This window comes from Heterocephalus glaber, unplaced genomic scaffold, assembly GCF_053883595.1.
Source record: "Heterocephalus glaber isolate CG9 unplaced genomic scaffold, H.glaber_assembly_v1.0 deba00000937, whole genome shotgun sequence".
In the NCBI taxonomy this organism is placed as follows: Eukaryota; Metazoa; Chordata; class Mammalia; order Rodentia; family Bathyergidae; genus Heterocephalus; species Heterocephalus glaber.
This window is the reverse complement of record NW_028258173.1, coordinates 1,782,826-1,809,023: the sequence shown is the minus strand read 5'-3', so window position 1 is coordinate 1,809,023 and position 26,198 is coordinate 1,782,826. Positions and strand designations below refer to the sequence as shown.

Genomic DNA, 26,198 nt, shown 5'->3' with positions numbered 1-26,198 from the left:
AAAGAAAGGGCATTGTAATAAAATGCTAGAGAACAAACTCCAGGCCACCTACGAAAATACTGGGGGTGTAGAGTTTGCTTGTTTGTGTTTTGCTGTCAAAGATAACACCAAGCGCTCAAGGAGATGCACAAGTGTTCTGTGAACTTGTGTGGATGAGAGCCGCTCCGGGGTCCCTGTGAGGGAGGCTCCCAGTTCCCAGCCACACGCAGGCTCACAACCCCAGCCTGGCCAGTCTGCTCAGGGTTCTTCAGCCTACACTTTTTCTGCCAGAGGAAGCCGCCTTTAAAATGACAAACATGGGTTCTCTTTGCCTTTGCGTTATCATTGGGGTTGACCCCGAGGCTGGTCGCATAAACTCTTCTGTGCACTATCAGCCAGGAAGAAGTAGGATTTTATTTTTGTTTGATTTCTACTATATTTTGGGACTTTACAACTACCTCCTAGCTTTGTAGCAGGGAACCAGTCAGCCAAATTTACTCACCAGCTCTAAGATGAAGGACATCCAGCAGTATTATACGAATGAGGGTTAGTGTCAAACCAGAGGGCAGGCAGTGCCCGGCCCTCAGGGTCTGGAAGGCACTACCTAGGTCTCCACTCACATCCCTGTTAGCCGCATCCTCAGACCTCTCCCCAAGGGCCTCACCACCCCAAGCCTGGGGCATGCCGTGAGAGGTGCTGCCCTTTGGTCTCTGTGGATGCTGCTCTGTGCCTGGCTAGGGACCGCAGGCTGAACTAGATGGCCCAGAACCTTCTGCCTGAGGCAGGGAAGCTTTAGCTAGAAACTGACTGTTTTCTAGTTGCTGAGTGTAAGTGGATGTTTGTATCATTGAAGATCCCTGAAGAACACGACCTGGAGAGTCAGATCCGCAAGGAGCGAGAGTGGCGGTTCCTCCGGAACACCCGCGTCAGGAGGCAGGCACAGCAGGTCGTCCAGAAGGGTAAGGCCCGCAAGCACACGGTGCCCTCAGGAGGAGAGGCTGGGCCGGGAGGGCGGGCGGGCGGCTCAGCCCTGTGAGCAGACCATCCGCCAGGCCCCAGGACCTTGCCCCGCCTCCCGCCAGCCCGGGGTACCCCTGCACCTTCCTTGCAGATAAGGGCACAGGCTGGTGGAGATGGGGCCATTCAAGGTCATGCAGAAGCTGGAGCTGGGAGCAGGGAAGGGACAGACTGCAGGAAGGGGCTGCCTCTGGAGGAGCCGTGCTGCCCTGGGCAGCCTCTCAGAGGACGAGCACATCTCTAATTTGAGGTTCCCCAAAGGGAAGGCCAAGCCTTTCTGGGGCCCTAGGGTTACATGTTGCACCTGGCAGGGTGCCCTTTCCCAGGAATATAAAGCAGAAAGACAGGCCTGGTCTTGTTCAGCTGCTCTCCATGTGTGTCTGAGGTGATTGTTCCTCTGTTACCCAGACTGCCTTGTAGTCACATCTTCACCAAGCCATTTCCCAGCTTTGCCAGCAGACACCAAAATCGCCTCTTGTTTGCTCCCAGCCTTGCCTGGAGAAGAGTCAGTGAGTGGCTGAGGACAGCAGGTGTGCACCACTGCCAGGGCCAGCAAGAGTGAAGGGAGGCCATGCGGGAGGTGAGGGGCCCTGAGGTCAACAGAGCTGAGAGCCAGGCAGCCTCTCCCAGGGCGGCACCCACAGTCTGAGCACTGAGAAGTGGCCACCCCTCATCTCCAACCCAGCAGCCAAGTGCCCTTTCTTATGAGCAGGCCATGGCTGGGGACCTGTGGCTGTGCAGTCTGTCGTAGCCAGTCTCGGGCCCTCCCCTGCTCTGTTGATTCACATTTGACCTAGCCTCCCTGTCCTGTGGGATTCATGACAATGACACGTTACCTTCTGAGTTGAGGTTGAGACCCCACAAGACAGACTGTTCCCCTTTTGGCCAAAGCAGAGGCCTTACAGCTGCTGCCCCTGGCCTGGCTGCAGATGGCAGGGTGGCACCTGTCTCTTACCACATGAGCCCCACATGTCCTCCTCCATCAAGCACCCCAAGGCTAGCCATGCCGTGGAAGCACTTTCCCACATGCCTCATCCACATCCACGCACTGTCCCCAGAGTACTGCTCTGCTAAGAACTGACCTAGCAGATCTCTCTGTGCCCCTGCCAAGGCATTGGCAGACTACATCCAAAGCACTCAGTGTCGTGGAATTCAGTGTATGCTGCACCAGCAGCCACCGTGCAGGCGTGTGCAGCCTGCGAGCTGTCAGGAAAGGACCCAGCGCCCGCTCTGCGGCCCTCTTGCATGGCTGGCACAGGAGGTGACTGTCCGGGAGGGTATGCTTCCTTAGGCCCCAGCCTGCTGGCTTGGAAGGCCAGCACAGGTTATTAGCCTGTTGCTCAGAGGCTGGCCTGGTTCACCTCAGTAACCCTGAAAAGAGCTGTCCCCTGCAGCAAGGGCCACACTGAGCCAGGCACTCACAAAACAGAAATGGGTTTTCTACACACACAAAAAAAGAGTATCTTTATAAACCAGAGTTAATCATTCTAAAAAGAGCTCACACAGGGAGAGCTAGTGAACTGCTAGAACATCCACAGGTGAGTCCAGGAGACACTGATAGACTCAATGCTGGGAAAGAGGGTGCGGAGCACAGCCAGGCAGCCCCCCATCACCACCAGGCTCATCAATGGAGATGCAGTGTGAACTTATTTTATAGCCAGCCAGCTGTGTATTAGGAAAACAGGGAAAGGTGGAGAAATGATGTCGGTAGACTGAACAAAATTAACCAGAGACAGGAGCTGAGCAGGTCCGTGTGGGTTCCTTCTGTCCCTGAGCCGCCTGTCCATAATTCCTGAAGACCTTCCTGACCTTGGCTGTCACCTGCTCCCGATACGTGCTTACGTATGCCATGCATTCACTGACAGGGTGTTTCCCTTTATCTTTTCATGCTCAAAATTATCACCACTCTTTTGCCTCCTTCCAAAAAACCTTAACCAAGAATGACGGTGCCCCAGGCCAAACTGTGTTGCTGTCACTGAAAACTGCAGGGTTGTTTTCCTCGATTAGTGTAACCCCTCTGATCACAAAGCAGATTTGTCTCCCGATCGTGGCCACTGGTATTTGCCTCTTAAGGAAGAGAGGCTGGAGGATCAGGAGGTGGCAGAGCAGTGACTGGCTGCATGCTGGGCAGTGTCAGCCATCCAGCTGGTCAGCCCCGACCCTGCAGTCCTGGTGCCACCTGAGCAGCAAGGGTCACAGGTAGGGGGCGCTGCTTACATGGTGCCCACAGTCACGCCCAGCTCAGTTACCCATACACAGGGCCTGGTGCCCCAGGGTGGGTTGGCCTGATGCCAAGCATCAAGCCCACCACTCCCCGAAGGAAGACCTGAGAACCTCCCCAGGTTCCCCAGGCCAGACTGGAAGTACGGCCAAGCCACCCAAGAGCTGTGCTCATGGCTAGGGAGGCGTGTGATCCCCAAAACACCCTGCCAGGTACCCAGGGTCCAATGCTAGAGGTGCATGTCTTCCCTCCATGGTGCTGCAGCTGAGGAGCAGCACCTGTACTGGGAGTGCACAGCTGCTCCAAGTAAACCTTGTTACCCCCCAGAAACTGTCCAAACCCATCCTGACTGCTCCTCAGCCTCCTGGTTCCTTCTCAGGGAAACTCGAGAAGCCGTGAGGGTGTGTCTCCTCACGCCAGTGTGGGGCCTAGTGAGGAAACCCATGTCGCCTCTCCTGTGAGCCTTGTGGTCCTTAGGTCGTGCAATTTCCTGGCCAGCCTCTTTGTAGACAGAAGACCCAGCTCCTTGACTGGGTCTCGGGGAGTGGTGAGTCTCCAAGTCAGAGCTCTACCAGCTTAACTTCCAAAGTCCTCAACACTCCACAGACTCCTCCCCAGCTGAGTTTGCCCCAGTCTGCATTGTGCAACTTGACAAGTGTTGAATGAATGTTCACTAAGCGTCCAGCTCTGCCAGGAGTTCTGGGGAGTTGGGAGCAAAGGCACATTCAGGGATATATCCCAAGGACACACTGGGCCGACGTCACCCTGCTCATTCCCCAGTGTGTGCTTTCGGCCCTCTCTTTGGCCCCTGCTTTTCCCTCTGTCTCCTCCATGCCTCGCGGGTCCCCACACACAGGTGTCAATGTCAGCCCCCGAGATGTGCTGTGAGTGTTGCTGGGCACCCAAGACACCACCTGTGTGCTTCCTTTGCAGGCATCACCAGGCTGGATGACCAGATATTCCTCAACAGGAACCCCGGTGTCCCCTCTGTGGTCAAATTCCACCCCTTCACACCATGTGTGGCCGTGGCAGACAAGGACAGCATCTGGTAGGCACTGCCACTGCAGACCTCCTTCCTGGGGAGCCGGCACCACGGTGCTGTAGATCCACATCCCTTTCCCATCATCACCACTCTTGCTCACAATCTAGACAGCTGTCCCTTCTCCCCTCCCTCTCTGATGCCCGGCCCGCCCTTGCCTCTTTCTGGCCAAAGGACAGTTGAAAGTTCTGAACGTAGGTCACCACAGGGCCAGGAGCTTCCAAACCACATCTGTAATAGAGAGGCTGGGGTGGGGGGGTCTCCCTGATTACCTCCTCTGCAGATGCAGTGTGCAACCAAAAATCAGTGACCAGAAGATACCCGGTGTCCCAAAGAGAAGCCCAAATTTAAACTAGAAAAACTCTCACCCGTGTGTGGCAGACAGAATACCTGCTTGTGGGGGAGGAGGGTGAAGGGACGCCTATAGCTTAGAAAATGCCTGCGCTCCCCCCCCCCCCAATTATGGTAGAATTTACCTCTTCATCACATTTAAGGACACTATCGGGGCGTTAAGCACATTCACAGTGTTACATGAATTGAACTCAGGAGCACTCTGCCAGTGAGCTGCATCCCCAGCACTTTTTAATTTTTTATTTTGAAATAGGGTCTTGCTAAGTTGCCCAGGCTAGCCTCAAACTTGCAATCGCCCTGCCTCAGCCTTCTGACTAGCTGGGATTACAGGTGTGTGCCACCATGCCCAGCTCAGAACTTTTTCACCTTCCCAGACTAAAACTCTGCTGCCCGCATTAGGCAGTCACTTCTCATCCTCCCTTCCCAGCCCCTGACAACCCCCACTCTACTTCCTGTCTCTGAATTTGACAACATGAAGGACCTTGCCTGAGTGAAATCGTACAGTATTTGCCCTTCCTTGTCTGGCTGCTTTCACTTAGCCTAGTGTTGTCCGAGCTCGTCCATGCTGTGGCATGTGTCAGAATTCCATTTCTTTTGAAGGCTGAGTCATATTCCGTCCTCAGATGGACCACGTTTTGTTCCCACAGTCATCTGTCAGTGGACCCTCGGGTTGTTGGCTATGGTGAATAGTGCTGCTGTGAACGTGGGTATATAAATACCTATCTGTTAAGTCTCTGCTCCCAGTTCTCCTGGACGTAGACCCAGAGGTGGTGACTGGTCTGTGAGGAACTGCAGTGCTGTTTTCCACGGTGGCCGCCTCTTGCACGTTCCCCCCAGCAGAGCACAGGGGCTACGGTTACTCCACATCCTCACCCATGCTTGTTGTTTTCTGTCTTCTGATAGTAGCCATGCTGTGGGTGTGAGGTGGGGGTCTCACTGTAGCTGGGGTTTGGATTTCCTTAATGACTAGTCTTATTCCTCTTATTCCCCCAAGTTTTTGGGACTGGGAGAAAGGGGAGAAGCTGGATTACTTCCACAACGGAAACCCACGGTACACCAGGGTCACTGCCATGGAGTACCTGAACGGCCAGGACTGCTCCCTGCTGCTCACCGCCACAGGTGAGTGGGCCTGGGCAGCTGGACCTGCACCTGGGCGCACGGTAGGGCCGGACAGGTGTGACGTCCTGAGGCTCATGAAACCCATGGGTTTAGTTTGTCACCTTGAAGAGGGCGCTGCTCACGATGAGGGCCGCAGCTGTTCAGAAGCAGGGCTTGTGAGAGACAGGGTGTGGACACAGGCAGGAACACAGCAGTGACTGAGACGTGTCTTCCGGCTCTGGTCCCCAGCCCGTCCATCCGGGAAATGCCCTGTGAGCCTCTGTCCTCTTCATAGGAGACCCAGGTGGCCACAAGTGACACCCAGAAATGTGGGAGGACACCATGGCCTGCACAGCCTGTGGTCACCATCTGGTTCCCGTGTGTCCCTGCTTCCTTTGCAGGCCGGGTGCCTCCTGCCTGAAGGACAAGCTGTCAGGCATGTCCCAGCATGGAGTGGACCTCGTTCTGGATGATTTTCATGATTTTTTTCCCGTTGCTCTGAGACATCTTCATTTCATGCTCACACTGGGTGAAGCGGTAGTTTTCCAAGTCACTTACTCTGGGCAGCAGTTGTTTTCCTTCAGCACTTTAAAACCACGCTTCTTGGGCCAGGGATTTAGCTCAGTGATTCTGCCGCCTGCCTAGCAAGCACAAGGTACCGAGTTCGATCCCCAGTGCCAAAAAAATAAAAAATAAGGGGCCGGGGAGTTAACTCAGTGGTTCTGCCGCCTGTCTCTCAAGCACAAGGACCTGAGTTCAATCCCCGGTACCAAATAAATAAAAAATAAAACCATGGTTCTGTGGATGGCCCCCTGCCCACAAGAAGCACCAGTAGTAGAACTGCACAGGTAGAAAAGCCTAGCAGGGTGGCAGTGAGTCAGGGGAGGTGTCCCGTCACCCACCCTGGGCCCTCTGTCCTGTCTTTGTTCTGTCCTTGACTTAGGCATCTGAGCCACCAATCTGTGATTGTTACTGACAGCATGACTCTACCTTCTCCCTCCCTCCCTTTCTTTCTTTTTCTTTGTGGTACTGGTGACCGAAACCAGGGCCTTACACTGAGCTGTATCCTCAGCCTTTTTTTTGTTTTGAGACAAGTTCTAGCCAAGTCACTAAGTTGCCCAGGCTGGATTGAACTCCAGAACCTCCTGCCTCAGCCTCCCAGAGTGCTGGGATTACATGTGTATACCCCACTACTGGCCCTGGCTCCTCCCTCAAAGCATTGGCTCCCTATTCCCAGCATCACTATGAGGAATGGGAGCCACACCTTCCACGTAGTGCACCTCCAGCCCAAGTAGGGTAAAAGCTGTCCTCCACACTGGGCACTGGGCAGCTGAGAGGACACCATGTGCAGCAGGGAGGGACCAGTGAGACGGAGCCGGGTTAGGACAGGTCAGACATGAGCACCTTTGAGCACCAAGGGCTGGGGGCATTGGAGAGGGGCCTCAGAAGGGTCTGGTTCCTGGCAGGGATGCTCACCGCCAGGTGGACATCAGAGAGCAGAGAGCTCAGTGGGGTAAAGGCCCAGCTTCAGCTCAGCTCAGGTCAGTGGGGTCAGAGTGGGCTCCTGGGCACAGAGATTCATACCACACACAGACCCTGCGTCCCTGCCCAGGTGCCAGAGGACGTGTATGAGCCGTACAGAGCAGGGAGGAGGGCACCCTTCCTGCAGCACAGTCTGGAGACTCCCTCAGACACTCAGACTGATGGTGTGCAGGGCACAAGAGTGAAGCCCCTGAACCTCGTGTCCTCTGTAGAGACGACCCCAAGATGAGAACCGAGTGACTAGGAGACCAGGGAGACAAAGGCCTGGCCAGGTCTTCAGCTCCGACCACGCCCCTCACCACAGGGAGGGAGGGAGGCCCAGTCCTGAGAGCTCAGGGCAAGAGGAGCTGCCCCGCTGGCTAACGTCAAGCTCTGCGGCCTGCAGAGGCCCCAGAGGTCACAGGTCTCCTCTGGCTTGGGTGCTGGTTTCCTGTTCCCCAGATGTGGATCTGCAGACAAAGTGGTGGAGATGGACACGGAGAGCTCTGTGCTGCATTTTGGGGGTTGCGCCTGAGGCATAGGCCTGGGCATGACCTCCAGGGCAGGGTCTGACCCCTGTGCCAAGCCAGACCAGGCCAGCACAGGGCACAGGGCCATGTCCCTCCCTCTCTCTTCCTCAGATGATGGTGCCATCAGGGTCTGGAAGAATTTTGCTGACTTGGAAAAGAACCCAGAGATGGTAACTGCATGGCAGGGGCTCTCAGACATGCTGCCAACAACACGAGGTGGGTCCGTGGCTCCTGGAGAAGGAGGTGCAGAATGAGTACCAGGACCCCCGTTTTCCCTAATCCAGGAGATGCAGTTCCAGTGCCTCCGGGCCTGTTCCCTGTCACTTCAGAATCCTTAAAAGCATCACCCAGCAGCCTCCCCTGCCAGCCACGAGAGTACGTAAACCTCCGGGATCTGAGTGCCCTGCCGAGCCTCCGGCGTGGCCCTGGGTTGGAGGCAGTGCCCATGGGCAGGGCTGTCCTCAGGCACTGGAGAGCATTGTCACTGGCTGGACCTGTCATGTGCTCCTTGTGCCTATTTGCACGCCCTGGGGAGTGGTAACCTGCACCGGGCAGAGGAGGCCAGTGGGCTGGGTGGCTTTCCATGTCCCTGTGCCACTCCACAGCTTAAGAGGAGGGAGGTGCCCGCAGCCCTTCAGGAAGGCCTCTGCAGGAGTCCAGAGGGCCAGTGTGTCAGTCAGGCCTTTGGGTTCTGGGTTCCCAGAGCCTCCCCAGGCCTAGGGCATTTGCACCATGAGGCCGTCACCCTCCAGCCTAACTCCCACGCCCTGCTGACACTAGGTGAAGAGTAGCGGTGGCCCCGCAGGTGCCTCTCTGCACCAGTGAGTTGGGTCTTAGTCTTCATCCTGCTGGACCTGGCCTTCTTCCCCTCCAGTCAGCTGTCCCTGTGAGGCCTGCCCTGGACCTCATGGTTCCATCTCTGCCCTACCATTCTGGAGAAAGGCCGACCCTGGGCTGGTCCCTTCCAGCCCCTGCTGTACTCTATCTAGAGCCCGGAAGCCTCCCTGGCCACGCCCCACCCCCAGGCTTCTTGTTCTGCCTCTGAGCAGCAGCTGAGGCTGACTTCTGAATCTGGGCCCAGAGATTCGGCCCGGCAGAGGCACTGTCCTCTGCTGCTCTGGCCAGTAGCCCTGGCTCTGTTCCGCAGCTATCCAGGCTCTCCAGGCCCCTCTCAGAGTTTGTCTGTGTGGACTGTGTGCATGTCTAGCTGCAGACCCCTGACTGCACCTTCTCCCAGCCAGGGGCCCCTTTCACCTGACCACGGGAACTTCAGCACAGTCACGGAAGAGGAAGCACTGGAAGTTCTGACGTCTTCCGGGGCAGCACCTCCAGTTTCCCATATAGAGAGACACATTTCTTTACCCAAGAACACTGATAGTTGGCTGTTTACATTTGCCTGGCAGGTGTCCACCTCATCCCGCAGCTGGGCATCCTCTGGCTGAGGCAGCCATGGTGCTAGTCCAGAAGTCACTTTTTCTCCTTTTCCCTGTCTATGCCAGTTATTCTTGTATCCTAGTTTGTTTTAATCTTGCTTAATTTTGCTTTGTCTCATCAACTTACCTTGGCGTCAGAGCCATAGCCTGGTTTCCTGGATCTGGCCAGGAAGGTCTGTTTGTGCCTAACTACATCTGTAGGCCTGAGTGTTTGTGAGGCCGGAGGAGGTTAGGGCCAGAGCTTTTCTTACTTGTTCCACCCCTTGTGTTGTCCCCTCCTTGTGTCACCTAACAAACACTAACATAACATCAGCCTGTGAGCATGCGGGTTTCACTGGGCGAATCAGTTGCCTCTGGAAGCCCCCGAGAAGCGGGATTCCGGATGCTTCCTTGAAACCAAGGGGCTGTGGTTACCCCCCGGGCTCCTCATTCCCAAAGGCAGATGTGGAGCCTGAGTCTCCAGCCCCCTTTCTCCTCCCCGTCCTGCTGCCTTGTCTCCTGGTGGCCAAGGAGGCTCTGAGTCACCTCACACTGGCCTAGGAACAAGGGATGACCCAGGGATAAGCCTTTTAGAGCATGGATGTCACTGAAGCTGCCTCATAGGCTCCTGGCATGGTGCGCTCCGAAGTGAGCCTCACCCACAGGACCTGCCCAAGGAAGATGGTCCAGAATAAAATTTGTTCCCCATCTAAGCTTTCAAAAAAGATCCTTTTTCAGAATTCTATGCAAAGTCTCTTGAAGCATCTGTTGCCATAGAAACATGGCATATAAGTTTGGTATCTCAGCTGCCCGCAGATACACAGTGTCAAAGGCAGGCTAACAAGATCCTGAGAACTAAAACTAGGTCTTTCTCTGGTCGTACTGTTGAGGCAAGTTATAAGAGTGGCGCCTTGCTTATCTGGCACAGATGTAGTTCTGGATCTGATTTGTAGAATCTGCGTTTTACAGGGGGACCGCTTTCCAGTGGGCACCCTCTTGTCCTAGCCTCTCTTTCAATGGCCCCTTAGTGTTGTCCTAGAGTCACAGCTGGCTTAGCACAAGCCTCGGGTGCTGTGTGATGTCCGATGTATAGGAATGGAGGTGGGCCATGTCCCATGGCCCTTCTGGGCTCACATCTTAGTACCGTAGAGAACTGTTACATTAAAAGTTCAAAGGAAAGAAAGATGGTTAAGAAAACTCAAATTGACCTCTCTCCATCTCTGTAAGTTTTTAAGGAGAGTCTTAAATCTCCAATCTCCAGACCAAAAAAAAACCAAGCAAAATTAGGGGCCGGGGATTTAGCTCAGTGGTTTCGCCGACTGCTGTGCAAGCACAAGGACCTGAGTTCGATCCCCGGTTCCAATAAATAAATAAATTTTAAAAATGTAAAAAAACAAGCAAAACTGACAGGAGATGAGGTGGGAAAGATGTGGCAAAACTACTTCTCTGAGATCCTAAAGGAAGGCCAAAGGACCTCCTCCGTCTATGGGGTCTGGGACGGGCAGAAGCTGGCAGATTGGCTGCATCCTTCCCGCAGTTGGTCGCACCCTTAGATATCCAGAGCTGGTGCTGGGTAGCAGTGGGCCCTCTGGGCCAAGTGTTTGGGCCATGAGCAGATCAAAACCATCCTTGAATGCTGCTATCAGAGCCAGGCATATTTCCATTCCCAGGGTGCAGCTGGAGGCAGCCAGGATGACACAGCAGCAGGGACTATCCCACCACAGTGGCCCCGGAGAGCAGTGAGAAGGACCTCACCTCAGCATGTGAATGCTGACATGCATCTGGGGCTTTGGCCAGCTGTTAATAGTCATTGGTGGGACAGCCAGGAAGCAAGCAGAGGGAGGACCCCAAGGCACAGACACTGTGCCCAGGCAGGAACCCCATGAGTTCAAGGCCACACTCCCAGGGCCCTCAGGTGGGGGTGCTATAGGCCTTGAAGCTTGTTCTGGACTGGCTGCCGGCCTGGGGCTGTCACCAGTCTTGTGGAGACAGAGACTGTGAACAAGCTCTGAAGCTTTATGCTCTGAGGAGGAAAAAGAGGACGTTCCACTGCCCAGCACTGGACAGCCTCTCCTTCCTCGTCCTGAGGTTGAGACGATACAGATGGTCAGAAGGGTTCAGGGAGGCCAGCTGCACCTCGGCCCCATGCAGAAGCCGGGCAGGGGAGAGGCACTGCCTTCCGTCCTGATAGTGATACTGATCTGAGGTCCTCTTCTGGGACAGCAAACCCAGGTCAGATAAAGCTAAGGAAATGCCCTGGAAGTTCCCAGAGTGTGCCCTCATTCTTCGTTGTCAACCAAAACCTGCCAAAGAGGCCGCACAGCAGAGCAGCATGGCAGGAACAGTCTTCAGAGCACACCTGGCAGGGAAGACTCCAGTTGGTTACATCCACCTGAAAAACCTGGGTGCTCGCTGTCCTGGTCTGGGGCTGGGCTACCCCAGTGACCCCTCTTCTGGGGTCTGACGTGGCTTCCCTGGGAGAGGCATGAACTCCCACCTGGCGTCCTGGCCCCCCACCCAGCCCACATTCTCTCCCAAGAGCAATGTTAGGGACTAAGTGTGTCCCCCAGATTCATTTGTTGAAGCCCTAACTGTCAATGAAATGGAGATAGGGCCTTTGGGAGGTGATGGAGGACTGCGAACTAAGAACCACATAGTCTATAGTATTTCATTATGGCAGCCAGGGCTAAGGGCAGGCAGAAGCCCAGCGCTCCCACATGACTTGAAGCTCCCATGCCCTGGTGAGCAGGGTGTCAGAGACTCTGTCTCAGGGTGCCGGGTCTTGTCATTGGCTGCCTGAGTATTGCTGCCACTGTCTGTAGGTCAGCCCTGGTCCTGGAGAGGCCTTGGCATTGCTGAGAAATCTGGAACAACTGCCCCCTGTCCAGCAAGGTGGCATGGGCTGTCGGCCTGCGTGGAGCCAGCAGTCACTCTGCAGAACAGCCCCAGGGAAGCTCGCCAAGGCTGGCACTCAGCCGCACCTCAGGGCTCCTCCGACAGTGTGGTGGTGTACCTCCTGCAGCACCTTTCCCTGGGGACGACTTGGCGAGGGAAAGGCCAGTGGGCACTCGTCGGTTATTGGGGTTCCTTGCTTCCCTCCGCAGACACCAGACACCAGTCCCAACAGACAGCAGGAGGCCCCCTCCTGTTCCAGAACACAGGCCACTCTCCTGGACCTCGGCCTGTGTCCTCACGGGTGGCCACACAGGCCAGAATCCCACAGCCAGAGCTGCGTGGACACTTCTCTTTTCTTTTTCTCTTCCCTGTCTGTTTTCTTTGTTGAGATGGCCGCACCCAGAGAGACTAGACGTGTGCAGCATGCATGGCCGGCAGTTCCCTTCCTAGGGCCTTCCTCCTGCTGCACACAGGGCACATGAGGACATTGCTGGGTGTCATGCGGTTTCCCACGTTGGTGAATAGCTAAGATGATTGTGCACTGAAATGCAATGTGGTCTAAATGGGTCGGTTTGTATTGGGTTGAATAAATCCTTGAACTCTAAAGGAAAAAAGCAAGTTGCTAGAAAATAGACTCCATTTTGCAATTGAAGAATGTTTTGAAGAGTGGGAGGCACATCTTGCAGTTCGTGGATATGCAGACCAAGAAGCTCAGGCTCCCAGGGAGACATCCACTGCCCACGGACACTCATCTGGGACAGAGGGCACCGTGATCCCATGTCCAACACTGTACTTTCTGAGCTGGGGAGTAGCTCAGTGATGGAGCACTTGCCTAGCATGCACAAAGCCCTGGGTTCCATCCCCTATCCCCAGAAAAAAAATTTAAATAAATAAAATAGTACCTTTTTTCTTAAAAAAAAAAAAAAAAAAAAAAAAAAAGACAAAATTTTAGCAACTATTAGGTCTTGGGCACAAGCATTTATTTCTATTGTATTCTTTCATGTGTCTTAAATTATGTATACCTGTGTTTAAGTCTTGCCAGCTGAGAGTGTAGCTCAGTGGTAGTGCCCTTGGCCTGGCATGTGTAAGGCCTTGATTTCAATCCCTGGCAGCTCCAAAAGATAGTTTTAAATAGAGGCCACTATGTGAGGGTGCAGGTCCCTCCTGACCAGTCCCAAGGCACTCTTGCTTCCTTTATTGTTTTTTTGAGATGGAATCTTCTGTGTTTCCCAGACTGGCCTCAAATTCCTGGCCTGAAACAATCTTCCAGCTTCAGCCTCTCAAATAGCTGTGAGTACAGGTGTGCACCATTGTGCCCTGCCAGCCCTTGTTTCATTCTTTCTGTCCACCAATGTCCCCAACCTTGTATTCTGTCCCCTCCCCATAATGCTGGCCAGTCCAGCTGCCCCATGGCATGTGCAGAGTTCCTTCTGTTTCTTAAAGAGCTGGGGTCCTGGGGCTTTGATGTGACCAGGAAAGGGCTCATCTTCGTGCCATCATGGCCATTCTGAGGTCACCAGACCTGCAAGTTGTGCCCCAGCATTCCAGAAAGCACGTCTTGGACAAAGGACTTTCGATCTTACTGCTCCTTTGGCAGATGCCTTCGGGTAGCCAGGTTCTGAGGCGGCTCAGAATTCAGGGTATACTGAGAGCCCAGCCCAAGCTTACGTGGGGCACATGGACCCACCTGATGGGCTAAGGGCTGGCAGATATTCCTTGGAGTCGCTGGGTGAGTGGCTGCCCAGAAAACCCCCAGCCTGCCTGGTGCCTGCATGCTCCCCATCTCCTGCTGTGTCTCCCTCCCCAGGAGCTGGGATGGTGGTAGACTGGGAGCAAGAAACTGGCCTGCTCATGAGCTCAGGGGATGTACGGATCGTCCGGATCTGGGACACAGACCGTGAGACGAAGGTGCAGGTGAGCATGGTGGGCTGGCAAGCACTTGGTCACTGTGCAGGTCCCCTCACCACATCCTACCAGACTGTCCTGCTCCCCTCCGCAAAAGAAATACCGCCCTCACGTAGACAGCCATACCATGGTCTCTGGGCCAAGGGCAGTTCGCAATTGCCTCTTGCTATCCTGGGGAGGCAGGTGGAGAAGGAGGTGCCGTGCTGTTTGGAGAGAACCTGGCTCCACACCCTTGGAACTAATTACCTCTGGATATGCATTAATCATGGCACTTTGACCTTGCACTGCAGTATAATTAAGCCTATGCTAATCCTAATTATTTTCAAATATTGTTGTATCTGCAAATTAGGGAATATCAGAAATCAGTAGGGTGAAATATTTTAAATTAGAATGATTAATTTTTCACTGTGAGCTTCTTAAAGCATCCTTTTGTGTGTGTGTGTGTGTGTGTGTCTGTGTGTGCTGGGGATTGAACCCAGGGCCTCTGCATGCTAAGCACGTATTCTACCACTAAGCCGCCCCCCGCCCCCAGAGCATCTTTTATCTTCAGTTTTAATAAAGAGTGAAGAGTGTACTGGTTATCCCCAAGATCCCTGGAGAGGCAGTAGAAGGCCATGCAGCTGCCCAGTAGAATCCAGCTGGCCCCACCTCCTTTGGAGGAGAGGCAGGAGCACAGACACTGCAAGGGCAGTGCCTGAGGGGTGTTAGTCCAAAGGCATCCTTCGTCCTGATTCCCAAAGAGTTGCAGACCAACCCAGCCTCTCCCAACCTGCCCACCTGAGGCCCGGGCTGTGTGCAGAGCTGTGGACCTGACAGGAATGAGCTGTGCCCTGCACTGGGGGACACAGGGCCTGGTTACCCACAGCTGTCAGAAGCTGCGTGGCTCCTCTGGGCAGCTCTGCAGCCAAGGTCACTGCATCCCCTCTGTCCTGTCTGGAAATAAGTCTTGATGAAGCTTCCCACTTCCTGACAGTACAGTGTGACAATCCAGATGTTCAGGGCTCGTTTCCCAAGCGAGTATGCAGACCTCAGCTGTGGCACCCAGAAAGTGGCCTCCTCCCTGCCTGACCTGCAGGCTTGTGTCCACACCTCTGAGCAGCTGCTCTTATAGAGTCACCATTGAGACTAAGGGTGCCCTTAGGTGTTGATTGCATCCGGGTGTGAGGGGCGCGTTGGTCAGAGGCTCCTCCTCTCACCTGGATGGGCTGTTTTCCTTAGGAGTGGATTTCCTCTCAGGTGTCCCCAATATAATCGGAAAAGCACTTTTTCCCTCCTGAGACCCATTTTTTGTCTCCCACCCTCTCCTGCCAGGTGTTCATCACTGCTCTTGCCCTTCTGCAGCATTTATGGGCACTGAGGGGAACAGGGGAGCTGCTGCTCAGCTCTTCCCCCAGCTAATTAGGAGATTTGAGAGGGAGCTGATGAGGGCTCCTCCTTGCCAAAATATGCTTCATCATTCTTTTCAGGAAGGAGGGAGGCGTTGTTGGAAAGTTTAATTGGCACCAAGACCTGGGTGTCTCAGAGGTGCCTGCAGGCCCCCACTAGCTCTTGGGCCCCGCCTGGCCCAGCCGGTGGGCAGAGGTGCAGGCCAGATGCTCAGACAGATCGGAGCTGGACTGAGTCCTGGGGAGCCCCTTGCAGTGAAGACAGAGGCAGGAGGGAGATGGATGCGTCCAAGCGGGTGCTGCCGGCAACAGCACACCTCATCTTCACTGCTCTTTGTTTGGGCCTAGGATATCCCCACGGGTGCAGACAGCTGTGTGACAAGTCTGTCCTGTGATTCCCACCGCTCACTCATTGTGGCTGGCCTCGGCGATGGCTCTATCCGTGTCTATGACAGGAGGATGGCACTCAGTGAATGGTAGGGTACCTGCCTCCCTCCCCGGTGCCGTATGGGGTTAGAGAGATGTGACACCTCCCCTAGGAGCCCGTGGTGGAGCACAAGGCCAGCTGGGAGCTCCAGCCAGCAATGTCCCACACAGGCCAGTACCACGGCCCAGGGAGGGGGACAGGACATGGATAGGCCTAGTGGCTTCTGCTTGTGGCCTGGAGTGGGGCTAGCAAGGCAGGATCTGGGCAGGACACCTGCCATCAGTTCTAGGGCCTCAGCAGAACATCACATCTGCTCCTGGGCATGTTATGAGCACGTGTGGGCACTGCAGCTGGAGCCAGTGCCTCTTTGCCAAAGGGCTGGACTGAGGCCAAGGCGTAGCAGTGGGTGAGGACAGTACTGGCCCCACCTCCTGGAAATCGACCTGGTGCAGACCGTGGTCAGGGGAGCAGCCACATGGCAGCAGCCAGGGGGAGCTGAAGAAGCCTCAGGAAGAATTGAGCTGGGACATCACTTTAGGCAGTGGTGGGGCTGGGGATAGGAGGGAGTGTGGACCTGAGGCCTGGCCAGCCAGGGCAGCTGCAGGGCCATGCGCCCTCTTCCCCAGAGCAGCCTTGGTCGGGGGCCCCCTCCATGGGAGTGTCTGTCCCTTTTTGGACTGTGGGAACACTGCCCTCCAAAAGCAGCTGTTGTGGGGGCACAACCCCTGGCAGGTACCTCAAAAGGGTGAGTTTTACTCAGTGCCCGTTGTCTCTCCGCCCCCTCCCCTCTTCAGAAAAAGCCACCTGCCCAGTAAGTAAACTTGGAATTGACCCCACAAAGTCTGGAGAGTCCTGGGGTGGCCCTGAGGGCCAGGGAGGGACTCCAGGGGTCAGCATGGCCCTGGGCCCTAACCCACTGGGAAGGATCCTTCTCCCACCAGGGCCTGGTGGCCAGGACCGAGGAGGCAATGCCTGCCTTCACTGTCCACTGCCCCAAGGACGCATCTCTTCCCTGATCACCACTGGGGCTAGGGGCTTCTACTTGTACCAGAGTCCTCCTACAGAGGCTTCCGGAGCTGACCAGCAGTGACAGGGCTGCCTGCTCACTGAGCTGCTCTAGGACTAATGGTAACCTCCTCGTGTGGGTCCGACAGTAGCTCAGGGGTCAGCCAAGTGCCAGGCCAGGGGAGCACAAGAGTGCCCACTGGAGCAGGACTGGGAAAGCCATGTGTGGGAAATGGACAGTGCCAGGCAGGCAGCCTAGGTGCTCTCAACAAACCCCATTTTCCCTGCCTCAACCTAAGGCCACGTGTGTGGCCTCCGAGACCTGTCACCGTCGTGTGTGGTGGAGCTACTCTGTGACACCAGCCCAGCTGTCATGCCGCTCCATGACTTGGGAAGGAGTTACCCAGCCTCCTGCCCAGTCCTGCCCTGATGGTGCCCTCCTCCCCTGCAGCCGCGTCATGACCTACCGGGAGCACACAGCCTGGGTGGTGAAGGCCTACCTGCAGAAGCACCCCGAGGGCCACATTGTGAGCGTGAGGTAACCACGGCGCGTGCAGCGTTTGACTGTAAAAATGTTATTTTCCCTCCATTTAAACGTGTCCTTGGTATTTAAACAGCTGGGGAGTGCTGGTATTTGAGGGCAGTAATTGACTCCTGCTCAGGGACTGGCCAGAAAGGTCAGGGTGTGGGGCTAGGGGCAGCACAGATGCCTGCCGGCGGTAAGCAGAGGAAGCCACAGGCAGATGTGTGGGGGTGGGGCGCAGGGCCACGGGCAGCTGCAGGCACAGTGCCCAGCAGGATTGTTGCGCTGTCGAGTTGAGCTGTTTTCTGCACATAAATTCAGTTCTGCTGCTCGGTAAATACTGTGCTGAGAGCAGAGAATATTTATTTGCCTGTTAACAGGACAGCAAAATGTAATTTATGGTCACAAAGCCACCATCTCTTCAAAGACATGCCCTTTTCTCCTTTGTTTGTGATATAAAAACAAAACGTAACTCTTGGGATGGACACCTGTGGGAAGTAGACGCAGGGGTCGAGGGCCTCCCTCGCCCCTCTTACACCCCGTGGGCCCCAGCTGCAGTCACATCTCTGACCGGAAATGATGCATCCCTCCCCCTGTGCCTTTGCCACGGCCCCTCTCCAGTCCTGCCGGGGCATTCACCCCCATCCCGCACTGGCCTTCTGGGCCTGGGAACTTGGCAGGGCCCTGGCTGCCAGGCCCAGTGGGAGGGGTCTGTGGGCAGCACTGGTGTCCAGGTGGGCGTGGTCTTCAGCAGTATGTGTGCAAATGGGCATCAGGCCCCACATGCTCAATGCCACAGTCTCCTCAACCAGGCCCCCAGGGGCTCTAGGGGTGTCCCCAGGGCCCTGCCCGTAGGCGTCACTGTGGCCCTCTCCTGCAGTGTCAATGGGGATGTTCGCTTCTTCGATCCCCGGATGCCCGAGTCCGTGAACGTGCTGCAGATCGTGAAGGGGCTGACGGCCCTGGACATCCACCCGCAGGCAAACCTGATCGCTTGGTAGGTCCCCCGTCTCCCTGCCAGGAGAGAGCCCATGGGCAGCATGGTGGGGTTCTCTGCCCTCGTGCCTTCTGCAGGACTGAACTTGTACCATTGTGCAACAAAAACAGAAGAGCCCTTCCCTGCCACAGCCCCGCCCAGAGCAAACTCTCGGGCCCTGTGAGGCCTTTCTGGGGCAGAGCCAAGTCCTCACGTGAGGACAGCAAGAGACAAGTTGCCGTTCCCTGACTCGGCCCCACCTGCCGCCAGCCCACTCCCCTCCTTGTCCCAGTCCCTTCGGTCTTTAGCCTCTGGGCCCACCCTGTAAGGAGGCAGGAGATGACACCCTGAGTTTCTCTACTTCCTACAGTGGCTCCATGAACCAGTTCACTGCCATCTACAACGGAAATGGGGAGCTGATCAATAACATCAAGTACTACGATGGCTTCATGGGCCAGCGAGTCGGGGCCATCAGCTGCTTGGCCTTCCACCCACACTGGGTCTGTGCCACAGGCCAGGGTTGGGCAGAGGTGGGGTGTGGACAAGTGGGTGCCTTTAGCAGTCGGGGGCCATCTGCGTGATGCCTGTACCCTGGGCCCCTCTCTCCCTGTCTCAGGAAAGAGCAGACAGCACAGAAGACAGCACAGGAGTGTCCTTGGGTCCCCGAACCCCACCTTTGGGGAAGGCCCAGGCAGCTAAGGCTCCGGCTCCACATGAGGCAACCACAGATCAGTGCGCAGGAGCACCGGGCCTAACTTAGTCGAGCCATGTGTTGTGGGCTATTGTGTGATTAAATTAGGATGCTGCCCGCCTGCCTTCTTGCAGCATGGGAGCCTGCGTGCAGCTCTCAGCTGAAGCGCATTTGATTCCCAGAGCTGTCCCAGTGGGGCCATCGTGAAGAGAAGCTGCAGGGAAGTGTGGGTCCTATGCAGATGGCCCACTGCGGAGGGTGGCAATGCATCATCCCTGCTAGAAACTGGCGGATTCGGGGCCTGTCCTGAGTGCAGCGGGAGGGCTCCCTCGTGCCCCCCCAGGCTGTGACCCTGCACACACCCTCCGTGGCCCCACCTAGCCGCCCGACTCATGTCTCCCTCTCTCCCCTCACAGCCTCATCTGGCCGTGGGAAGCAACGACTACTACATCTCCGTGTACTCAGTGGAGAAGCGGGCCAGATAGCAGCACCCCAGGGCTCCCGCTGGGCCGCGGCCATCGTGTACATAGTGAATCCACTCACTCCAGGCGAAGTGCCCCACGCCGCCGGCTCCTGCCTCAGCTGCTGCCGATTGAGGAGGGACCTTACGCTTTCTTTCCTTCTGTCTTCACTGTAATATCCCAAAGTCCAGGTTGGGGAGGGCCTTGGCTTGACATCTCTTCTTGCCCCGAACCAGCACCCAGGCACCTGGGACTCACGGCGTGTCGCAGCATATCTCAGTCTCCTCGGGCCTGTTTTTCTTCTGAGGTTTTTCAAGAGGGACACATTTGTTTTATTTTCCATGTGACCAGAGCATTAGCTACAGAAAAGATCGAGCACTGGTGGAGAAGCCTCCTGAGGTCCTGTGGGCCTAGGGCAGCCGGCCGGCCCTCTCTCCTCCCAGCCCCTCAGAGTGGCTGGGTGCTGCTGGAGATTGACAAGGAGGGGAGGGAAAGGCAGGGGCAGCCGGTGAGTGTGGGAGGAAGCAGCCGTTTGGCCTCAGAAGCCTCCCTGTCCCTGGCTGCGTCTGAGTCTGAGGAAAGGCCTGCACAGCCAGGCCCTCGGCTCAGCTTCTAGACCGAGCCTCCACGTGGAGTGCTCGCAGGGTAGGGCTCTGCCTGGCTGGACAGGTGAGGTGGGGCCCAGTTCACCAGCGCACCTGGAGTGCGGCTGCTCCACGGAGCAGTCCCCTGCCTGTGCCTGCACACAGGCACGTGTGCGCATGGGCACACTCGTCATCCACACAGATGCAGAGGCACCGTGAGGCCGCAGGGTCTGTGGGTAGCGACAGCCCCCACGCTGTGTGACCAAGGCTCACCTTCTGCAGCCTGCAATGCAGAAGTTCCTTGGTGGCTCCGTGCATGTGTCTGGCACGTGTGTGGACGTGTGACCACATGTGCAAGTTGGGGAAGCCGTGTGGACCATTTAGTCCTGAGAAGGAGCACAGGGAATTGCTGAGCAATTGCACACAAACAACACAACTGCAGGGATGGTGTTTCCAAAAGGATTTTTTCCATTTTCCTTGGGAATCAGGATCTTCCAGAGATGGAGGAGTGAGGCGGCACTATTGATTGTGCCAATAGGCGGCCAGGAACAGTGGGATCAGGAATCAGAGCCCAGACAGAGGGCCAGGTCCCTTGTGCAGTGGATGATGGTTCTGTTTTGGCCAAAAGCATCTTCTGGGTACTTGGAGTCCTGCAGGCAGCACTGGGCAGACCTAGACGAGAGAGACCAGAGAGAGACCAGACAGCCTCTGCTGCCCCAGGGCGTGTGCACTCCCGCAGGAGAAGGCTCTGGATAAAGACTCTTCCCCTGTTGTGGGCGAACAAGCAGCCTGGAGTCGAGAAAGTCCTGGAGGGTCCTGACCAGTTCCTCCAGCTCTGCGGGTGCTCCAGTGGGTGACACACTGGAAACTTCCGGGGGCCGCCACCCACAGACGCCGAGCAGCCGGCCCTCCATGGCTGCCTCAGGGTGGGTCAGCTTCACTCCAGCCTAACTTGCATTTCTCTTTGTTTTGAGACAAACCACCACTGGTAAAGTACAGATGGCTCTGGGGGTGACAAGGCCCTCCCTCCTCAAGCCCCAGAGCCCCTGGCATGGTGTGTGTGTCCGCAAGCTGCCGCGTGGGCTGGTTCTTCACAGGCTGGATGCGAAAATTCAATCATGAAGTTAACCGAGGCTCAAGAGAGCAGTGACCTAGAGTTCCTTTATCTCTATTTATTTTACCAAAATGAGAATTGAAAACAACTTTGAGAAAACATGGAATTGTAAAATGTGAAACTATAAGCGATGGCAAACAATAAACTGTTGAAAAATAAAGAAGTGCAGGAGTGGCTGGCTGTGTGGTGTTGTCCTTTAGGCAGCCTGCCCACCCTGCTGGGGACGTGGCTGTGTGCTGCGGGTGGGAGGCCGGGGAGTTGCCTAGGTCTTCTGCAAATGTTCCGGCCACCTAGTGCGGTCCCCAAGGCATGGGCCACTCTGCATGTGGACCCCTCCACACAGGCACATGGGCCTGGCCTGTCCATGCCGAGCAGAAATCGCCGTTGGTGACCGAGCCTCTGTGCCTGCCCTGCCAGGCACCAGTTTTGTAACTAAGACCCAAATTCGGGTGCGAGCACCCTTGGGAAGACCCAGCCTGCATGGTCTGTTTTCTCTTCCTACTTCACACCCAGTTTTTTGTGATTTTAGGGTGGCTCTCTGGGTCGGGTCAAGGTGCTGCCTGGCTACGTTGCTGTCTAGGGGAAGATGTGCTTTCGGGCCGCTCCACCTTCCAGGGCCCCTGCTCCTTGGGCTCCTCCCCTTTGAAACGAGCAACGGCCGGTGGTCTTTCTCACAACCCCTCATTCTGACGCAGACCCTCCTGCCTCCCTCTTCCACCTGGCAGGACACTGGCTGACCTGGGCCACCCAGGAAGTCCTGAGCAGTCTCCCTGTGCTGCAGGCAGCTGACCAGCACCATAACCCGCTTTGCCAGGTAACAAACATGTTCGTGTCCCCGGGGGGGCTATGGATGTCCTAGAGGCATCATGCTGCATACCATCCCTCTGTCTACCCCAGAGTCGTCCCTCCTGGCAGCGTCCATGGAGACTCAGGGTCCTCAGCCCAGGTTTCCAGGGGTCACGCAGCCATGGCTTTTGTCTTCCAGAGCTGGCTGGGTTGGTGCTGGCTATTATGTGCCAAAGATCTTCGCCCCGGCCACAAGCCCAGGGCCGTGGTGTGGTGGGCAAGGGCAGGCTGTGAGTAAGCGGTTCCCTGAGACACGTCCTCAGCTCTGAACCTTGGCTGGGAAGGTGGCGAGGAGGTGGTTGCCATAGAAACCTAGACGCCCGGCCTTGCTCAGGCAGTGCCGCAGCTCCACCTGAAGAGCAGCGATTTTCCTGTTAGCGCCGGTTTCCTGTCAGCAGGACCTGGTACAAACTGAGTTTTCACGAGAATGGGGTGGGCCTGGGGCCAGTCCAGCAGGGAGGCAAAGGCCACACTGTGCCTCTGTAGCCGCTGCCAGGCCGCACAGCCACGATGAAGGCGAGGGACTTTGTGCTGGGACAGCAGGGTGGGGACATGTCCTGAGGAGAGCCACAGAGCATCCTCGGGGCCTCCCTCACCAGGTGGGGCCTCAGACACCTGCTAGAGGGGCCATCGCTGCCTCCCATGCATCCCCCTGTCTGCGTCTCCTTCCTGGGGGGATCACTGATTCAGTCAGGGGGCTGGTCGGCAGCCCATGAGTCCCCAGAAGTGAGACAGTGCCTCCATGTCAGGCAAGTAAGGCCATGGAGAAGCCCTCCAAGGACAGATGACAGGACAAGAAAGGGGCAGGGCAGCCGGGGCGAGCGGCTAAGTGGTGTCCCCCGCCCTCAGAACAGGGCTGTGTTTGAAGACACAGCCTTTGCAGAGGCCACTCGGGCCCTGATCCAGTCTGACTGGCGTACGGATGAGAAGACAGGGAGACAGACACAGGGTCTGCAAGCCCAGGAGAGGCCTCGGGAGGACCAGCCCAGCCCACCTCACCTGGACCGTGAGGGCCAAACTCCTGTCCTGGGAGCCCGGTCAATGGTGACAGACCCCTGCGGCCTGGAGCACTGTCCACGGGTGCCTCAGCCACACCCAACTGGAGATTTGCCTTTGTCACGGCAGCTGGCCAGTGTCTCCTCATCTTCAGTTAGGGACAATGACTATGGGATTTAAGTGCTGTGAGCTTGAACAGCGCAGTGTCTGGTGGAGGCTGTGTGGTCAGCAAAGGTCTGCACGGCCATGGGGGGCTCTGAGAGCACAGCCACAGGGCTCCCGCCTGGACACCCTGTCTGTGTCTGCTTAGCTGAGGGAAAGACGAGCCCTCGGCCCCCACCACTGACCTACAGCAGCCGTGCCGCCACCATGGCCCTGGACAACTGCAGGCCCAGCTGCTATACTTGCCCACCTCCTCCCCACCATTGGCCGAACCAGAGCCCCCACCCTGCCCAGGCGGTGCCTCATCTGCCCGGCCCCTCCGGGCCCCACAGTCCCCAAACCAACAGCTGTGTACAGGAGTGGCACCAGGCTCCCATCTGCTGCCATGTGACCTGGGCACCCGCGCTCCTTCGACACGGGCCCAAGAGCCCCCACCCAAGATGAGGATGAGGAAGCACCTGGGACCGCGAGTCCACCACGGGGCACTGTGACGGCTGGGAGCCAGCCTAGGGCCACAAGGGACTCCCGGCTGGGTCTCCACCATCCTCTGGTGTGGGACAGGCGGTGGGGTGGGCTGGTGCTCTCAGGCCAGAGGTGCTGGGAAGGGTCTCAGGCTCCTGGGCTCAGGGACATGTTCACGGCAGTCATCCATATCCTCAGTGTGACACCAGGACACTCGGTGATGCTCCACAGCTGGAGCCCCTGTCCCAGGGTCAGCCCAGCCGTTTCTGTGTCTGCTGCCTCAGCACCTTCAGAGACCAAGTGCTGCCCACTGCAGGGTGAACAGAGGTGAGGTTGGGGACCCCAGGGGAGAGGGGGGCAAGGCCCCCATGGCTGAGACTCAGAGCAGGAAAAAGCAGCATCCTGAGAGGTCTCCAGCCACCCCCTGAGCTGAAGCCGGTGGGTGACCCTTTTGGTATCTGCTCATTCATCCTCAGCAGCTGGTGGCAGCCCCCAGGTGTGTCCCTTAGGACACGGCCTCAGCCCCACCTGTCTGGTGCTCCACTGCCCTCCCTGCCTGTCCCCCAGCCCTGGGTCAGGGCACACTGGGCCTAAGGGTGTCGAGAAAGGAGTTCCTGCTACCCCCAGGACCTGGTCTTCTCTGCCTGGGACTGTGCAGCTTCCTCTAAGCCTGAGGTCTCACAGTCAGCTTCCAGGGCCAGGGAAGCCACAGGCCGCTCACCACACCGGGCCCCCTCCTGGAGAGGAGAGACTTCCAGCCAGCATTGGCCTCTAAGGCCAATGCCAGCACCACTGGTCCATCCTGCCACCCAGTCTGAGTCCTGGGGGTCACCATCACATGGGCAGGTGCCATCTAGATACCAGAGGGCCACCCACCTCCAAGGTCCCCATGCAGACCCCGCCCTGATGAGACAGACGAGATGGCAGGTCTGTGGGAGGAGGTAGGGCACCTCAAGCCATCTGGCCACCCACCCCATGGACCCGGGGCAAGGGAGGTAGGTATGGAAGGCTTGGCCCAAGGGGCTCAGGGAGGGTGGGCCATGGGGGTGAGATCCACAGCCTCTGACCCAGGAAGTCAGGAGCAAGGGGCAGGGGCTTCCAACCTAGGGCTGAGGGCTCTGTGCCCCAGCAGGGTCCTGGACAAGGAGGGCCAGGCTCACTGTGCCCAGAGAGCTGTCGCCATCCCCCAACTGGCAGGCCCAGGTGAGGTCCTTCCGCCAACTCAGGCGGCCACAAGAGCCCCAACCACACACAGGACACCTGTGACCTGGAAAGGGAGCTGGTGACTCCCCCAGGTGCTACAGGGAGGGTGACAGGCCAGTGACAACCACAACCAAGGGCAAAGTGGAACTCACTCACATTGGTTTGCATGCATGCATACATTTATTTATTGTTTTTGCTATTTAACAGAATTTTTGTTTTTGGTACCAGGGATCGAACTCAGGACTTTGTGCTTGCGAGGCAGACACTGGAACCACTGAGCTAAATCCCTGGCTTTATTTAACAGGATTTGGGGGGGTGGGGGAATAAAGCAAATGATACAGCAGCATTGAACAATCTGAAAAGGGAGCAAAGAAATGAATGGCATGAGAAGGAATGAGCTAGCCGGGGCAGGAGCAGGAGTCGCCATCACGGGAGTTGACATCCGCCACGACAAAGACCGAAAGGTCTGTCGCAAGGAACCCAAGAGCCAGGACATCTCCCTGAGGCTGTTGGTCAAGCTGTCCAGGTTTCTGGCCAGAAGAACGAACTCCACCTTCAACCAGGTTGTGCTGAAGAGGTTGTTCATGAGTCTCACCAATCGGCCACCTCTGTCCCTTTCCCGAATGATCCGGAAGATGAAGCTTCCTGGCCGGGAAAATAAGACAGCTGTGGTCGTGGGAACCCTGACGGATGATGTGTGGGTTCTGGAGGTGCCCAAGCTGAAGGTTTGTGCCCTGCGTGTGAGCAGCCGGGCCCGCAGCCGCATCCTCAACGCTGGGGGTAAGATCCTCACCTTTGACCAGCTGGCCCTGGACTCCCCCAAGGGCCACGGCACCGTCCTGCTCTCTGGTCTGCGCGAGGGCTGAGAGGCGTACCGGCACTTCGGCAAGGCCCCAGGAACCCCGTGCAGCCACACCAAACCCTACGTCTGCTCCAAGGGCCGAAAGTTTGAGTGCACCAGAGGCAGACCGGCCAGCCGAGGCTGCAAGAACTAATGCAGGGGGCCGGGGATTTAGCTCAGTGGTTTTACCGCCTGCCTCGCAAGCACAAGGACCCGAGTTCAATCCCCAGTACCAAAAAAAAAAAAAAGAACGAACTAATGCAGGATCTTGCTCTGTGAATAAAAAGATTTTGGATTAAAAAAAAAAAATACCCGGGGCAGATTAACAAAGGAAGTAAAGATAGGCACACTGAAAACTCCCGTATTTCCCAGGTCTTATATCAACTTTTGCTCCAAAAGACACAATAGGGCTTATTTTTAGGGGATGTCTTTTTTTTTTATGTACAAAAATCTACATTTATTCAAATAAAGTCATAGCATCTTCTGGAGCATCATCATCACTCCAAACCCCAAATTCCAGCCTGAATCTCTAGCAACTCCATTTCCCGGGGAGC

At 56.5% G+C, this 26,198-nt stretch overlaps 1 protein-coding gene and 1 pseudogene across 5 annotated transcripts in view; both read left to right on the top strand.

Moving 5' to 3' along the window:
- Rptor (regulatory associated protein of MTOR complex 1) overlaps positions 1-21,310 on the top strand; it is a 371,772-nt gene extending 350,462 nt beyond the window's left edge. For all 5 annotated transcript variants that reach the window (XM_021241190.2, XM_013078167.3, XM_004860899.4 and 2 more), the window contains 10 exons: positions 833-938; positions 4,151-4,265; positions 5,602-5,726; positions 7,868-7,972; positions 13,871-13,977; positions 15,702-15,829; positions 17,237-17,323; positions 18,189-18,305; positions 18,655-18,784; positions 19,392-21,310. In XM_021241190.2, the coding sequence (XP_021096849.2) occupies positions 833-938; positions 4,151-4,265; positions 5,602-5,726; positions 7,868-7,972; positions 13,871-13,977; positions 15,702-15,829; positions 17,237-17,323; positions 18,189-18,305; positions 18,655-18,784; positions 19,392-19,460 (1,089 nt within the window). In that variant the 3' untranslated portion in view covers positions 19,461-21,310. The remainder of the gene's footprint in view (positions 1-832; positions 939-4,150; positions 4,266-5,601; positions 5,727-7,867; positions 7,973-13,870; positions 13,978-15,701; positions 15,830-17,236; positions 17,324-18,188; positions 18,306-18,654; positions 18,785-19,391) is intronic.
- Positions 21,311-21,481: 171 nt separating this feature from the next.
- Positions 21,482-25,895, top strand: LOC147828731 (large ribosomal subunit protein eL18 pseudogene; annotated as a pseudogene).
- The last annotated feature ends 303 nt before the right edge of the window (positions 25,896-26,198 follow it).